General features: G+C 32.8%; 1 protein-coding gene across 2 annotated transcripts in view; it reads left to right on the top strand.

Annotated features, from left to right (window-relative positions):
- Positions 1-5,279: 5,279 nt before the first annotated feature.
- The window catches only part of LOC105214748 (zinc finger protein ush), a 185,630-nt gene continuing 174,324 nt past the window's right edge, over positions 5,280-16,585 (top strand). The window contains exon 1 of one of the 2 annotated variants that reach the window (XM_054226350.1): positions 5,280-6,682. In XM_054226350.1, coding sequence (XP_054082325.1) covers positions 6,640-6,682 — 43 coding nt within the window. In that variant the 5' untranslated portion in view covers positions 5,280-6,639. The remainder of the gene's footprint in view (positions 6,683-16,585) is intronic. The other variant, XM_054226352.1, reaches the window with a different exon arrangement.

Below are 16,585 nucleotides of genomic sequence, written 5' to 3'. Positions count from 1 at the left end.
CAAGGCCCCTGATATCAAGCATGAAGAACTCAGTGCCTAAGGTTAATTTTTCACCGAAAATATAGGTAAATCCCTCAGATATTTTAATGTAATTCATTCCCTCTGAATTTTTTTCTTATAACAGTTTCTCTCTGTACCTGAAATGGTAAAAATCGGGTCATAATTTCCCCCAGATCCTATATACCTAATTATAAGTAATATTAAATTAAGTGATCGTATAGTCTTCGATACATTGTATCTTGGTGGTGAAAACGAGTGAAATCGGTTTAGGAATTACCTCAGTCCCCATATACTATTTATAATGGTTTTCGTTATTCTATTGAACTTTATGCCGAATATATGGGTCGAATTGTGTTGTCTTTATAAAATTACATCAATAAATTGCGAGAGTTACACCCGAACTTAGCCCTTCCTTACTTGTTTATATAAAAAAATATTAAGACTATATCGAAAATTAAAATCTTTTTTGAAGTGATGAAAATTTTAACCTTTTTTCTATGAAAAATTATATTAATTGAATAAGAAAACATCAAAAAAAAAATAAATGGTATTGGATGATCGTAAGATTAAATTTATGAGATTTCTGACAATCTAAATCTGCCACAGGAACATGTTGAGCATGCGAAAGAATCGTAATATTCCCAATTTTTTACATCGATATGTGCCGATTGATGGAACATTTCTACACTCTAAAGCCCAATTATTTATCATCCGACATTCTGTTGGTGCCTATATTTCTGAACAACTTGGAACAATTGAAAAGAGAAACCCCATATAAACGAATATTATATAATATTATAATGTTTAAAGTACGAAATCGGGGAACAATATACCAATGAAAAGAACTAGAACGTATTTTGAAAAGACGTATCTTGATGTTCGATTGGTTTCCGCATCCGCTGTTTTCGGTCGTTTTCTAGTTCTTATACCGCAAGAAAACGATTTAGCGACTATGAAAGGGTATTTGTCGAGATCTCGGGTAATCTTCAGGTCAATTTTGTGAAAATTTTATCGAAATGTTGAAGATCGGTATATTAAAAATTTAAAATAGACGACTACCCTCCTTAACCAGCATGTCCATATTGTAATACTTTATTTATTTATTTTATGTTTTAAATAAAATAATTTAAATAAATGGGGAGTAATGGGGAGGGAATAATTTAAATAAATAAAATTCAAAATAGTAATAATAAATGAAAGTGGCTAAAATTATTGCAAATATACTCTACACTTATTCTATGAGCATTAAAATGAGTATCGACTTGAGTCTAAGTGCCACAATCGTTTAATAATTAACAGTTAGTACGAAAATTACCTCATTTTTTAACACGAATAAAAAATATAAAATATATATTTTCACAAATTATATAAAGCGCCATATGTCACATGGGGTTATTGCTGGTGCGCAGCATGCAGCTTTGCCACCTTTTTCATTATAACTGGGGATTTCCAATTGTCCCTTAAGCCACCGCATAAAATAAATGCGTATAAAACAAAAGGAGCGAACCGGAAATACATTATTTCCGTTAATGTCAGCATTTTTTCGAATATATGGGCAACAAAGTGCATGTGTATTAGTGCGCATTTTTGTTCGCTATAGAATTACCATAGAACTAATGGATTTGCATACGCCGAACTGCGTTCTGGGTGGAAATTACACTAGCATATGTATTTAAAATGAAATTGGCGCAAAAAGAAATTAGCGAAAATGCATAAAATAAGACAAAAATGCCCCGCAAATGAAATGGGATTATTAGGCAGCAAGCTGGAAGAGATTTATGTTCGAGAAATGCTAAACTGACTGGTTTTGGTCTATTAGAAAAAAATATTCGTGGACCTAAAAGCAATTTTATATTCATTACAGATTTGCAGTGTAATTTCCGCTAGAATATTTCATTTAGTTGCTTTGCGGGCTTGCATTGGTTGCGCTATTTTAAAATTAGTTGTTATGAGAAAATTTCCACACACATATATTATTAAATTTTAATTTTCAGTTAAGTTAAGAAATTGCCATTTCGAATTGTCTAGAGCGCCATCTGTGCTTTCATTAGCAAACATGGACAATACAATCCACAGCAGACACACACCAGGGAAAATGGTGCTGAACTTCACTACTGATTATTTCGAAATAGTGCGATGACTTCGAATTCGTATACATGAATATACATATGTACGTTGGAAGTGAAGAATAATTAATTAACGAAGAGTTTTTAAGGGTACTCTTAATATATATATTAAATAATAACTTTAGAGTTGCAATTCCGAGCCTCAGAAGAAAAGATATATATTGGTTAATTTTTGTTCCTACTCCATGCAAAATATATGTATCTGCTTATCTGTTAGTTACATTGCTCTAACCAATATGTAAGTAAATTTGTATATTGATTCTGCTCCCTCGGAGGAATTTTAACTGTATAAGCTCCTACATGCATAAGATTATATATTTATGTAATACTTGACATCTCTTCTAAAATGGTATATAGTTATTGTATAAGTCTATATCTATTAACAAGTAAGAGAAGACTAAGTTAGGGTGTAACCGAACATTTTATATGCTCGTAATTTATTGATGTAATTTTATAAAGATAACACAATTCGACCCATATATTGGGTATAAAGTTCAATAGAATAACGAAAATAATTACATATTGTATATGACGGCGAACATTTTCACCACCAATTATATCCAAGACAATACGGGACAAGACAATATAAGGTATAACGTATTTTTGAAAAACCTATAATTAGGTATATGGGTATGACCCGATTTAACCAATTTTTAGTAGACACACTATTAGAAAAAAAAATTCCTCTGAAATATCTTAGAGATTTACCGATATTTTCGGTGGAAAATTAACTAGGTTATTTATGTCGTTATCAGGGACCTTGAACGCTTATAGTCCGATTTCGACAATTTTCCTCATATACAGTATTTATGTAAAGTTTTATTCCGCTATCTTCATTGGTCCCTAATGTATATATTATAAAGTAAAGGAATTAGGAATTCAAAATAGAGTCATTTGGGAAGTAGGCATAGTTTTAAACCGATTTCGCCCAATTTTCATGGGTAGCATCAGGATGTCAAATTTCATTGAAATCGGTCTGAGATAATGTTTTTAACCTATAACCTGTTATGTGAACAAAACTATAATACTCTCTACATATTTTTATATATTTACAGTAGTAGCTATAGAGGAAATAAAGCAGATCAAGAAGTTACAGATCATAGCCGAACTAATCTTAATATCTAGACGTTAAGATTAAAATGATCAAATAAAAAACTTAATACGATTTTCGCTGATGTTTTTTCCGAAATTTTGTCAACTGGTACAGTAATTCTATGAATCCGTATAATTATTGTTTCATTATATTCATTTATATCCTTATTCAGTTAATCTGATCATTTTCTGTTGTCATGATTTCGCAATATTTCCTTTGTATTTGTACTTTTCGTTTTGCTTTTTCCCTCTTTCCTTGATTATTTCTACTAACTTTCTTACTTTGAGGTTCTAGTAAAAAATTATCAAATATAAAATTTAACTATGGTCCAACCTACTTATTAATTTCACTGAAGTCTGAAGAATAATTCGGTACCACTTTTGTCCTCCCGCATTTAGTTCTCGAAATGTTATCAAATGAAGAGTATTGATCTTTGATAAGTTATTTTTTTCATTCCTCAATTATTTGGCATTCTCTTATTTGACCTTAATGAAATGGATGTTGTCGCGTATTTTAAGGGTTGATTTAAGGGGCTATGTAAGTTTTAAAAATTTTAAAAATCTACTTTTTATCTTATTAAATAGTACAATATGTCTTCTTCTCAAAATATTTCAAATCGATCCTAATAAAATTTTAAGAGGTAGACCCGATTTCTCGAAATGCTATGAAGCAATTTTGTTTAATTTTATTTTATTACAACTATAGTTGAACTTCCATAACTCGAACTGCTGTAATTTGAAGTTCTCCATAACTCGAACTCTTGAATTGGTAATAGAAGTAAAATTTAATACAAATTACCTTCCGTAACTCGGAAGTCTCTCTACTCGAAGTTTTTTTGTGGGTTATGGTGATTCGAGTTAGGAAAGTTCGACTGTAATTTTTTTGTGTCAATATATGGCCAAAATTTCACCAAAAAAATTTCGGTTTTTTGTTCAAAGTATATATGTATGTAATAACGGAATAATTTTTTTTTTTTAATAATGCACTACCACACCAAGAACTTTGTTTGAGACGTCAATGGAAATTAGTTATTTTTAAATAAAAATTTCACAAATTACTGTTTAAATATGCAGCTTCGATATGCTGAAATATTTACATAAAATATGACTGTATATATTAAAAACAAATAGTAAAATTACAATTTTTTGAACTTCTGAAACTCACCTAATTCCTGAACTTGCGCTAATATTATTACCAAAAGAAATTGGCTGACTTCTCATCTTTTTAATCATAGATATCCAACCCGGTTTCGCTTAGGACTATTGTGCTCCTAAGCGAGACCTAAGTATACACTATTTAGCAATTTGGTGGATATGGTAAAAATTCACAGCTTTTCCAATATTTCTGTCGGTCACACATTACTAAATTTCTGAAGCTGAGTTCTCAGGAGATAATTCTATATTTCCCCTCCATGTTACTTAATTCTCTTCTTTCTAAGAATAGATAAATAGCAAATCAATCTCAAGTAAGTTTATGCCTTTTATAAAATAAATATAAAATTTTACAAATAACTAGAACGGTACAAATAACAACAGCCTTACCACTTCCAATTACAAATACTGGCAGCCCCAATGTGGACTCTAATTTGCCAATCATCTGTTCACTTACAATCCAAATTGTGTGGATGCCAAGTTATGTACGCCTATACGAGTGCGTGTGTGCGTGAGTATGTGACGAATGGCTAGCAAAACAAAAGCGCCGAGAAAGCACACAGCATAAGGTGGAGAAAATCCGGTTCCGGTATGCCACCAATTTGTTTTGCGAACTCCACATTCCCCTCCCCCTCGCCACCGCCTCATCGACCAAGTGTCCGTATTGTTTGTTTTGTTTTGTTTTGATTTTGCTTCGTTTTGACATTTCGCGCTCGACTTGTGCAGCAGCGCTCCACGACGTGCTGTTGATTTGTTTTCGCTTGGCCCATTGGCTCCCTCCCATACACCCATATATATGTACACCCGTGTGCAGCATTCGATTTGAATTTGTTTCGATTTGCTGTGCTTTTGATTTTGCTTTGCTTTGGTAAATTTGCTTTGATGGCGCTCGCGCATTTCGATTCATTCGACGCTGCCGTGGACTTCGGCGTTCAGTTGTGAGTAATTCGCCGCGACGTTTAGACGTTTCCCACGTTCAGCTTTGTGAGTGTTTATTATTTTTCCGGTTTTTTGGCGCTTTGCCGTTTGGACGTTGATTTGCTGGTCAAGTGGTTGGACGGTAATACGCTTGCTTACCTATGGTTGATTTGGCAATTTCGAGACCTTATCGGACAAATTGCAATCGGACATAACGGCATATAAGTAAATATGTGTGTATAGCTGTTAAACGTCATTAATGATTATTAGTGATATTTAGTGCAAGTGTGTGTTGTTGTTGCCACCCACAACTGTTTTTGTTTTCAACCAAAACGTAATCGTTTAACGGCATTTATGGCACACGAAATGCTCAAGTGATCGCGTTAACTCTGTTTATACACATGCTCTTGTGTATATATGTGTGTGTGTAGTTGTGGCAAGTGTTTGTGTGTGTTTGCAACGCCGCCGGTTTGTAAACAATTCGCTTGTGTTATTAGTTTGGGCTTTCACTGTTATGGTTTCTGTGAGCTCAATGCGACTAATCTTTAATCAATTGATTGATATCAAATATGACATCTTAACAACAAAAATTGATCTCAAAAGCTAGAAGATTCTTTATTTGAAGTGAAATTTAAAGTGTAAGTGTTTGCTCTAACCCAAAAGAACTGACAGAATAATAATTACGTATTATTAAAAAAATAAATAAAATTAAAAAAAATTATATTTACCTACAAAAAAAAAAAAAAATTTCAAAGTGTTTTGCATACAACAACAATAACGGGGAACAAATTTAATTTATTTAAAAACGTATCACCGAGAAATACAATTATTAAAAATTAGAAATTAATTTAATTCATAATAATAAAAAATAAAATAATTTCGATAAAAATATACAAGTACATACTAACAAAAATACTGTGTTTTCTTAATAATAATTCTATAAAAATTCTATAAAAAAATAAAAATATATTTAATTCATATAATAAATAAATAATAAATATTCAAGTAATATACGATATACAAGTTACAGTGTTTGTTAATTATAATTCTATTACAAATGAAATTTGCCACAAAATAACTGTGCTGTGTTTTTTAAAATGATCAAAGTGCTGTTAACTTTTTGAAAATTTCAAGTGCTGCAAACAAGTTTTGAAATTCTTTTAAAGAGAATTCTTAAGGGAAACAAAATTGTGTGTACAATTAGTATCTCTTGTGATTTCTTAACTCCTTAATATTGTGTCTTTAACATCGGTATCACACCCACTTTCTCGTCATGTTTGAAGTTTCGTAGCAACTTGAAGCTATTTTTGGCATAAGAACTGCAACAAATTGTGGATTTGTTCAGCGTACAATGTCCCGACGCAAACAGTTAAATCCAAAGCCGCTTAATAAAGGTCAGTGCCATTACATGTTCATTAATTAATTATAATGTAATGATAATTATAATAACTGAAATAGAAAGCAATGAGCTTGAGGTAGTGATTGAAAGCAATATAAGGTTTGTTATTGTATGAATCAACTTCAATAGTGTGCTCATTGCCTTCAGTCTTCAGAGAGCATTTCAACTTTTTGGGTGCAAATCAAGACAGGTCATGTACTCTCCTGTGTCATATTATAAGATTTTACTATTCATCATAAAGTCAACCGGAAGTTTTCTAAAGTCATTATATTTGGAGACTAGAGGAAGTACTGCCAATTTTATCCATGTCCATCAAGAGACTAGACTAACGGACGAAGTTCCTTATAATCTGTAATATCAACCTCTCCTGACTAACAAAGTACTATGACGAAAATTAATTTTATGTCTTTTTTTTTAAGTTCATATACAATATATTGGCCTTCAGCATATACTTCTTCTTCTTCTTGACTGGCGTAGACACCGCTTACGGGGTTATAGCCGAGTCCAAAACAGCGCGCCACGCATCTCTTCTTCTGGCAGTTTGGCGCCAATTGGTTATTCCAAGCGAAGCCAGGTCCCTCTCCCTCTTCAGCATATACACAGATACATATTTAGCTTTTCATGAAATAGCCGAATTCCAGCCCAAAATACTCCCATTTTTAAAACGCTAAATTAATAGCTAAAATTCACAGAAACCATTTTATTATCTCTACTTTTAATTAAAAGCAAATTAAGTCACACAATTGCACAGCCATACAAAATTTCTATATATGTACATATGTATGTATTATATGTGTGTGTGTATGTGTATACAATATAGATATGTAAAACATATTTATTTTAAACCCAGTCGTTTCCGGTATCGCCTATGTATGCTTATATCTGTAAAGTTTTTATACGAACCCGCATCAAAACTCGGCCCGGAAGCGTTACAATCGCAATTCGATAATGAAATGGCACCACAACACACTTGATAAAGTCATACTAAATGAATTAAGTTTCACTCATTCATGCTACAGCATGCATAAACTTGTACTAGTGCGCCAATAATGTGCTATGTCTTAAGTGAAATTTACTTTCAAGGAAGTACAAATATGCTGTTACAGTAAACGCTCGTTGGAATTTCCCAGAACTTTGTAAATTTTTATTTTTTTTTTGTACGAATGATCCTATAATAAAGAGAAATTACCTTTCGAGGAAGTAGTAATCTTTCGATAAGAATTTCGCAGAATTTTGGAAATTTTTAAATTGAATACATGAAACTTTCTGATTTTAGGGAAAAAATATGTATACATATGTACATTACTTACTTTTTAGAATAGGTATAGGGTCGATTGACTTTTTTTAATGCACGTAGCAATATTATTTTCTGCCTAATACTAAATAATTGACCTCGATGGCTTAAAAAAGTTATGATTGCAAGTTTACATACATACATTTAATTTTATTATAAATTGATGAGACGATTGTTATAATTTTCTTCTGCCTTGTCATTCGAAGAAACAATGCGACAACTTTATAATAATAATAAAACCTTTGATTTGCAAATAGAAGAGTTCGTTGAACCGTGAAATTAATTTCTTAAAGGCGGGTTTTAAATAATGCGTACCAGAACGATTGTTACTTAAAAATAGATATCTGATATTTATATATTGCTTATAGACAGATCGAAGCATTAATCCCACTTGCGCACATTCAATATTGCATGAATATTCTGTCGAAACTTTTTTTTTCGTTGAATATCATAATGGTTGATAGGTTATACCGAAATGTTCTAGAAAATCAATCACGATCCTTCACAAGTCTTCTAAATGATCGTGATAGATTTTGAACCATTTATCTGTTTCTAGATATGACGATTTTAAGTAAATAAGAACAAATTATTGATATGCGGCATTTCCAAAAAAAGTTAAAAGTCTCACTTCATTTCAGAAGAAGGCACTATTTCCAGATTACAAAATCAAAACAAAATTACTAAAACAAAATTTTATACAAATTCCGCGGCATTTATTTTTATAGTGTAATTTAAAAATTCATAATCTTAGTCTTTCAAAATTATATCTCGTAGACCTGTCTAACAATTACCAAGATCGGTTAAGTAGTTGTCTAGAAATCTTAACCGACAGTTTTGAGAAAAATTAATTGTTTCAGTTACAATACCGGAAACCCTGGACACAACAACTTTTTTAGGACATAATAATTTAATATTTTTTTGAAGCCGTCAAGCCCATGTAATTCATTAATACTGACTGACTGACAAGATAAGTTTGACAGACAAATACATAGGTTACCTAACCTAAGTTAGAGTGGTTGATCTGAACAGCTAAAGCCAGTCCTGTTTGATGTCGCAAACTCCGCAAACGGATGCCCAAGACACTCAAGTAACGACAAAGGGCTTTGATCCTTTCACGAAATTGTGCCGGCAACTAATTTGTAGTCGGGATACTTCAGCTGGATCTTCAAAGTTTGTTCTGACAAGATATTTCCGTCGCAGTCTAGCGAAGGCTGGACAATGAAGGAGAAAGTGTCTCGATGTTTCAATCTCCACTTCTTCCATGCAACTTTGGCAATTTGTGTTCGTCAGGATATAGACAAATACATATATAAATCTTGAATCATATACGATTCGAAAGAAAGGAAGCAATTATTATGACAATTTAATAGTTTTTTTTTCGTCTAAGTAGCGTGTAGCAATTGTGTTTCTAGCATCATTAGTCCAATTGCAAGCAAATGAGTATTGAATATATAAAAATTGATTTATAATATATAACTGTAATTATATTGTAGTTTATGCATTTTGTTGAACTATATTAATACTTAAATGTGTTTGTAAAATATAAATTATTATCTAGTTATAATAAAATAAAATCGTATTTATAAAAAAATATATCCAATCTATATATAGAACATTCTTAGCTACATATATTTGTATGTATAGCTGTGCAATATAATAAAAAACGCATATGAAACATTTCCGTACTTGAGTAACGGCTGAGCACGTTTTATTGATTACACACTACGGACTGCACCAAGGTGTTACAGAATGCTCTTTGTTTTTGTTGTATTTAGTTTTCGCATTTTTTTTCGTTTTTTTTTTTGTTTTTAGTAGACAACAATAATATGGAGCAGAAGTTGAAACGCTTATCTCAATTGAGATATGCAAAAGTAAAATACGACTTAGTTTAGAAATAATTATATTGTACGACTCGACCCGCATAACCACATGCTATGGAATACCTGCAGTTCACAGGCAGGCAAAGGTGCGAAGTTGAGTGGTCGTGAAGTAGTTAATTGAAATAGATTGCGAATGTTCGATAGTGTTGAAGGTGCCATAAGTTGTGGCATTTAAATAAAGTCGTATTGGCACTAAAGCGCGATAATGTGCCAAGCTCACACACACACACACACGCGGCTACAAGTGCATATGAATGAGGGTGTATGGGTGTGTGGAATGCCGGCGATACATCAACTTAAGTGGCAACAACGAAATGTAATTAACTAATAAGGTGTGACCAAGCATCACAAAATAACAAACTAATAAATTTGTCTGTAAACTGAGAGGCATAAGAACCAACAACAGAAAGGAAAATGAAACCAAAAAGCTGTGAAGTGTTAATATGTCAATAACCAGCGAGCGCTTTCAGATATTTACAACAACAAAGCATAAATATGTTAGCAATTTGAAATATTTTCGACTTATTTTTTTTCTTTTCTTAAGTAACTTACCAAGCATATATGCATGTATTTGTGTGTGTGGTGTGGTGATATGCACTTTGTCTTGGCTTTTATTTGACTCACAGCTGTTGTTTTGCAGCTGGTCAGGTTTTGTTTATACTTATGGCATTACAACTGTTACACGCGCCGGCACCGTGTTAAGCATTTTGTATAAATAAATGTGATATGCAATTTAGATGAGAAATCATAATTTGAGCAATAATTGCCATGTAAGTACCGTTACTATGCACCAGTGGAGGATATTTTAGCTCATACTAAACTAACGCAGATTATTTAACTAACTTTACACAACCCAAATTCCCTCACTCATACATGTGTATATATACTTTCAAATAAAATTCTATTTTTGAGAAATGCATTAAATGATAAAAAATAAATACCAATTCTAACTAGAAACAATGCAACAATATTTGAACTAGTTCTAGAAATACGAGTGTGATCCGAGCTTCACAATAGGCGATTTATTCTTCAACATAGTCTCCGCCAGCTTAGTACCGCGACACAGCAATGCTACAACTTCTTTAACCCGTCTAAAAATACATTATTTGACGATCTTCCATGCCCCTTTTCCCCTCAAAAAATTAATTTCACTGTTATTACAATAAAATGAAAAGGTTTAAAACCGAAAAAAAATTATTAAAATTCGTCTCGATCGTTCCAATAGTCGCACGATGTGTCCAATTTTTTATAAGATATTTAAAATATTGTTTAAATTTTTGGTAAAAAATTCATAACGATATCATAACTAGAAGTATTTATGGCCACGACTCCATACAATTTTCGGCCGTGGTGATGGCGGTGATAGGCGCCGTCGCGCCGTCCACCAATTGGAGGGTAGTCGCGGTATTAAACCTTTCAGATAAAATAATCTGCGCCTTCGTCAGAGGATATCTACTGTTTGGTTCCTTGGTGTCAATCCATGCTTCCTTGAGGGTCACGAATTTATTCACGTTTGCATTTGTTATCTGGAGTGAGCCCACACAGCAGCCATCGTGGCAAACACTTTCTCATGACCAATATTTTTTTGCAAAATATGGCTCACGTAGAATTTTGAGATGTTTATTGTGTCTTCCAGCATTCACAGCTATAATCGACGGCCCATCAATTTGAGATTGTGCACTTTTGACACCTCCGTAGTTTTCGTCTTCGACGCACTTGAACCGATGTGCCTCTGAAAGAGTAGACTTCGTATATTCGAGGACTGCTATATATATTTCTGACCTAATAATGAAAATAGGAATATTTATCAACGAAAATGGTTTTATTGTTTTTCAAAATATTCTCCATCAAGATTTATACACTTTTGCATGCGCTCAAACCAATTTTCGAAGCACTTTTTTGGGCCTTTTTTTTGAGCGATTGTCAAATTGTGCGGGATCCAACGAGAACAAATCTTTTTTACGGCCAGGTGTTCATGCAATATCGAATGTATGCTGGTGGGAGAAATGCATAGGCATGCCTCTATCTGAAGGTATGTTACATGACGGTCTTGCATTATCAGTTCCCGTACGGCATCGATGTTTTCTGGCACAACGGCTGTTTTTGGACGACCTTCACGGAATTCGTCTTTGAGCGAGCGTTGGCCACGATTGAATTCGTTGTACCAGTTTTTCGCAGTGCTATAGGATGGTGCTTCATAGCCATACAAAGATTTTAGTTCATCGATGCACTCTTTTCGCGATAATCCACGTCGAAACTTGTGAAAAATGATCGAACGAAAATGTTCACGAGTTAATTGCATTTTTTGGCCGAGAGGATTTTTTTAATTCCCTGTAAATAAAACAATTCACGATTAAATGACAAAACGTTCTGAGTGATGTTATGCTAAAAAATTTCTAACTTTCCAATGGAAATGTCAGATTGCACTTGGCAACACTTAGTGTTGCCTAGGCCAGAAATATATATAGCAGCCCTCGTAGTAAGTGCTCTTTCATTTCATTGGGCTTAGTCCACCGATTTTTTTCAACTCTCAAAAATCTCCAAATACGGTCTATTCAATACAAATATTAGTGGTAAAGTGGTGTTATATTGAAAACTGGCATTCATGAATAGTGTGATTATAGAAAAATTGACCGTGAGATTAATTATCAGATTAATTACTTAAAGGGGTTACATGGATTTCGTGGATTCAAAAAATCGATTTTTTGTTTTTTTGGCTTATTAATTTCTACAACATCTCAAGAATATCAAGATAAACAATTTTTTACATGAAAAAAAAATATTGAAAATAGGTCATTTTTTACGCGACAAAACCCATGGAACCCCTTAATACAAGTCATAATTATTTGATTAATTTACCCGAGATAGAGCAAAAGTTAGTTATTAAATATTTTGTTTCTATATTTCTATAAGTTATGTATAACTTCAGAAGCTAGAATCATGTATGTCTCTATGGTACTACAGTCATCAAATAGTCTAGGCTTTATTAAGATAATTTTCGTTATTTATAGATTATCTTCTCAGAGGGGAAATGACAGAATTGGAGAAAGAATGTGAAATATTGAAAGCAGGTATATAAGAATGATAAAATGTTTATAGTATTCACCGATATTTTTTGAACCATATAAGGGTTTTATTATTTTTTAATTAGGCGTCAACAGTTATGTGAGTAAATATTTGCTGCCGCGTAATTTGTTATGATAAAAATTTTGTTTGTTTTCATTTTAAATTCAATATTTTATCAATCAGCGTCACCATATTTCAAATAAACAAAGAAATTAATCACTTTTCTTGGAATATATAACGGTTTCGATTAAATTTATGGACACATATCCCTATAAGTACAAAATAAAAAGGCGATTATCGACTTTCGCATTCGGATTTACTATAGCATTACTCATTACTGACTGTTTCTTTACACTGAGTCACTTTTCTAAGTTTTGATAAACAGAAGCAGCAAATGAAACAATAAAATCACATACCTAACCGCAACTGATTAACGCCAGAGAGTTCGTAAAAGTGCAAAAAAATAAAGTAAGCCGGGTTGAGTTCGTGCGGGAACGAATATGAGATACTCTTTAAAGTTAATGGTATATAGAATGAATGATGTAAGTCGTGCTACATGTAGATTTACGTGTAAAATATTGACAGTAAGTTTTTTTAAGGACAGATATATTAAGAACTCCAAAAAATGTTTCCTTCAATTTCAATTTCTACTATTATTTATACATAAATCCATAAGCTACTTGATCCTTGTGATTTCAGTTGCACGGCGGGTACAAAAACCAAAGCGAATAATTAGTTACTTACGAGTACGGGTACGCAGTAAATTTATCAACTCATTAATATGTATCAGCTTATTACAAATAAAGAAAGAGTATTCAAGAAATCATTCAGTAGTGATAAAACCGCACTTAACTACACTAAAAGCACGATATTTTATTCTTTTGTGAATTTCATTTTTCGCTTTGCCATACAATTTCTGTAGCATGAAATTTATGCGCACGATATATCCAATTATACAGAATTTATACACACTACATACATACTCGTATCAGAAAGTATGACTATATTAATAAACATGTGTAAATGTAGTATTATATAATAATACAAAAATCATTTCATTCAAAATTGAAATCACTTGCCGACATCGGGATATCCAGCCCTAGTGGAAATGGTCTAAATATTATTTATAATCTATGTATATATTGCAAGATTTCTATATAAACTATACTTTTACTTAGCGTGTTATAAGCTAATGGACCTGATACTGGCAGAATCGGCATTGATCCCACGAGCAGATTCTTCGTTTGTATTGATGACCCCAAGTCTGAAGTGGCCTGTATATAGTGCACTATTTGACTCAGCTTGTTTCTTGAAAGCGCGATCAATGGTTAGAAGTTTTTCTGTTTGTGACTCCCAATAAACAATTTGAAGTTGCGAAGTCCTTGCAATTGCAGCCAGTAGGGATTCATAATTGCGCATTAAAGGTTGGGCTCTTCTATAATATACATACTTTCCGCCAGAAGTTCAACTTCTTAACAGTTTATTGTAATATTTGAAAGTGTTACTTTATTCTGAAAGCACCATTTCAAGTATTATCGAAGTCTCTAGTTAACTTCGTAAGAGTTCCAGTTCTTCCAGTATTTAGTAAAGTATTTTCATTAATATGTTTGAATCATTAAATATCATTCATCTTTTACTCTCTCTTTGATTTCCCGATGGATAGTGAAATCAAAACATTTTGTAAATTTGTACTATGTACATTTCTAGGCTTAATTTCAGTTTACGAACTTACTCGAAGCAATCATTAAACGTCTGAACCTCATATCAGTTTGAAACTTTAATCCGTCTATAGTCGTCCTCACCGACAACGCCGTCAAATGTTAATCGAGACTCAATAGTCTCAGACACCGTCCTGTATGAGTTTTTTGAAGGGGTTGATGTACGTTCCACAAATATTACAATGTTGCATATTTTGAAAGATTTTCAAGATGCCTTGGTACAGTCAAATCCTGTGAGGATTAGAGTTAGATCGGAATTTACATAGGTGATATGTTAAACCATCGATCGATTTTGGGGATCAATTGGTATATTTAACGACCATATTGCTGCCTTTTGTAAGCCTTTAGCTGTATGTTCGAGAAGTTTTTGGAATATGGCTTATAGATTCATTTATTTTAATGTTTGTAGCACCCGATTTTCTGCGACTGTTCGGAATGTGGAGCTTATTCTTAATCCACTGATGTCGTATTGGATTTCTTGGAGGTGTTTCTTGAAATATGTTTTAAGATAGAGCTATCATAGCTATAAACAGCCTGCTCAATTATTTTGAATAACTGGTGTGTATATGTAGATCTCCTTATTTTTACCGAAGATCAGTATTCATGGTCACATATTAAAACATCTGTATGTGTTTATCTGGATATATACATTTTACTTTATAAACCCACTGACTACAAGTAGTCCAATAAAAATATTACCAGCCATTATCAATACTTATGTCCATAATATATCTTACTATTGCTACTACTATTGCTAATCAAAATCGATGCCATACTTCCAACCTAGTTTGGGCTTTTAGTACGAAGCAATGACTTATCAAAAAACCTCAAAATCAGTGTCAAAAAAATAACTGTACTTTTTCAGAGTTTTCTTTAGTCTTAAATTTTAATTTTCTAATTTTTACGGCGTTATCATAGTAACTGGAAATTTATCTCAAAATCTGAAATTTAAATTTTGGGAATTGAAACGGACTGTGGTTCATAAAACTGTTATTCTTTTCATATATCATGGGAATAGCACCAGTAGCTACTCACTAAAGATGACTACATGCTATGCCACTAACCATTTTATACATATATCAGTATGAATTCACATTATAGTATAAGTATATAGATGTTTTCAGTTACAGTTTAATGCACAAAACATAAATTATTATTATTGTTGTTTCTCTTTGTAATTTACAAAATAATTAAATTTAAATGCGATAAGAATGGATACCGAATACGATACCATTTGGAGAGCAAAAAAACAATGCGAGCAAACGAGTATTTTGGAGTTGTGGCAACACGAGTAGCGTACGGCGCAAAGTGCACGTGCAAATATAGTATTACAACAAACACTTGCATGTATGTAATTCATACAATCGCATTTACAATATTTTAAGTACCACTGCTGACTATGATGATTTGCTGCTGGTGCAGGTGATGATCATGGGAATAAATGGTAGTGGCAGTGGCGAGGGCAGGGGCACTAACTGGCGCTCGTTTCGCGACTCACATGTGCCCATACATTCGAACGTACATATCTACAAGTACAATGGGTATAACAAATGAAACCGACAACAACCCAAGCAACCAGTCAGCCAGCCGATATATGAATGGATAAGCTGCTACCAGACGTGTCAATGGCGCAGGTGGAAAAGAAAAACTTAATGCCACTTTACATGCGAGTACACAGCGTTTCTTATTTTTTTTATTTTTGGTCTACAGTTTATTGTTTTTTATTCTCTGTTTATAGTTTCATTTTTAGTTCATTTGCGATAGCGCACAATGGAAAATATGCAGCGATAAGAAATTTTACAGTTACAACGTCCAAGCAGTTTGCTGGCAGTTTGCACAGCGTAGGAACTCTTCGGCGTATGGCTCACGTGTATAGGGTGGTTCTTAAAATGTGCAATATTTATCAATTGAATTTTTTTGATATCAGTAATACTATATGC

Source organism: Zeugodacus cucurbitae, chromosome 3, assembly GCF_028554725.1.
Source record: "Zeugodacus cucurbitae isolate PBARC_wt_2022May chromosome 3, idZeuCucr1.2, whole genome shotgun sequence".
Taxonomy (NCBI): Eukaryota; Metazoa; Arthropoda; class Insecta; order Diptera; family Tephritidae; genus Zeugodacus; species Zeugodacus cucurbitae.
Note: the sequence above shows the minus strand (reverse complement) of the source record. Positions and strands in the feature narration are given on the sequence as shown.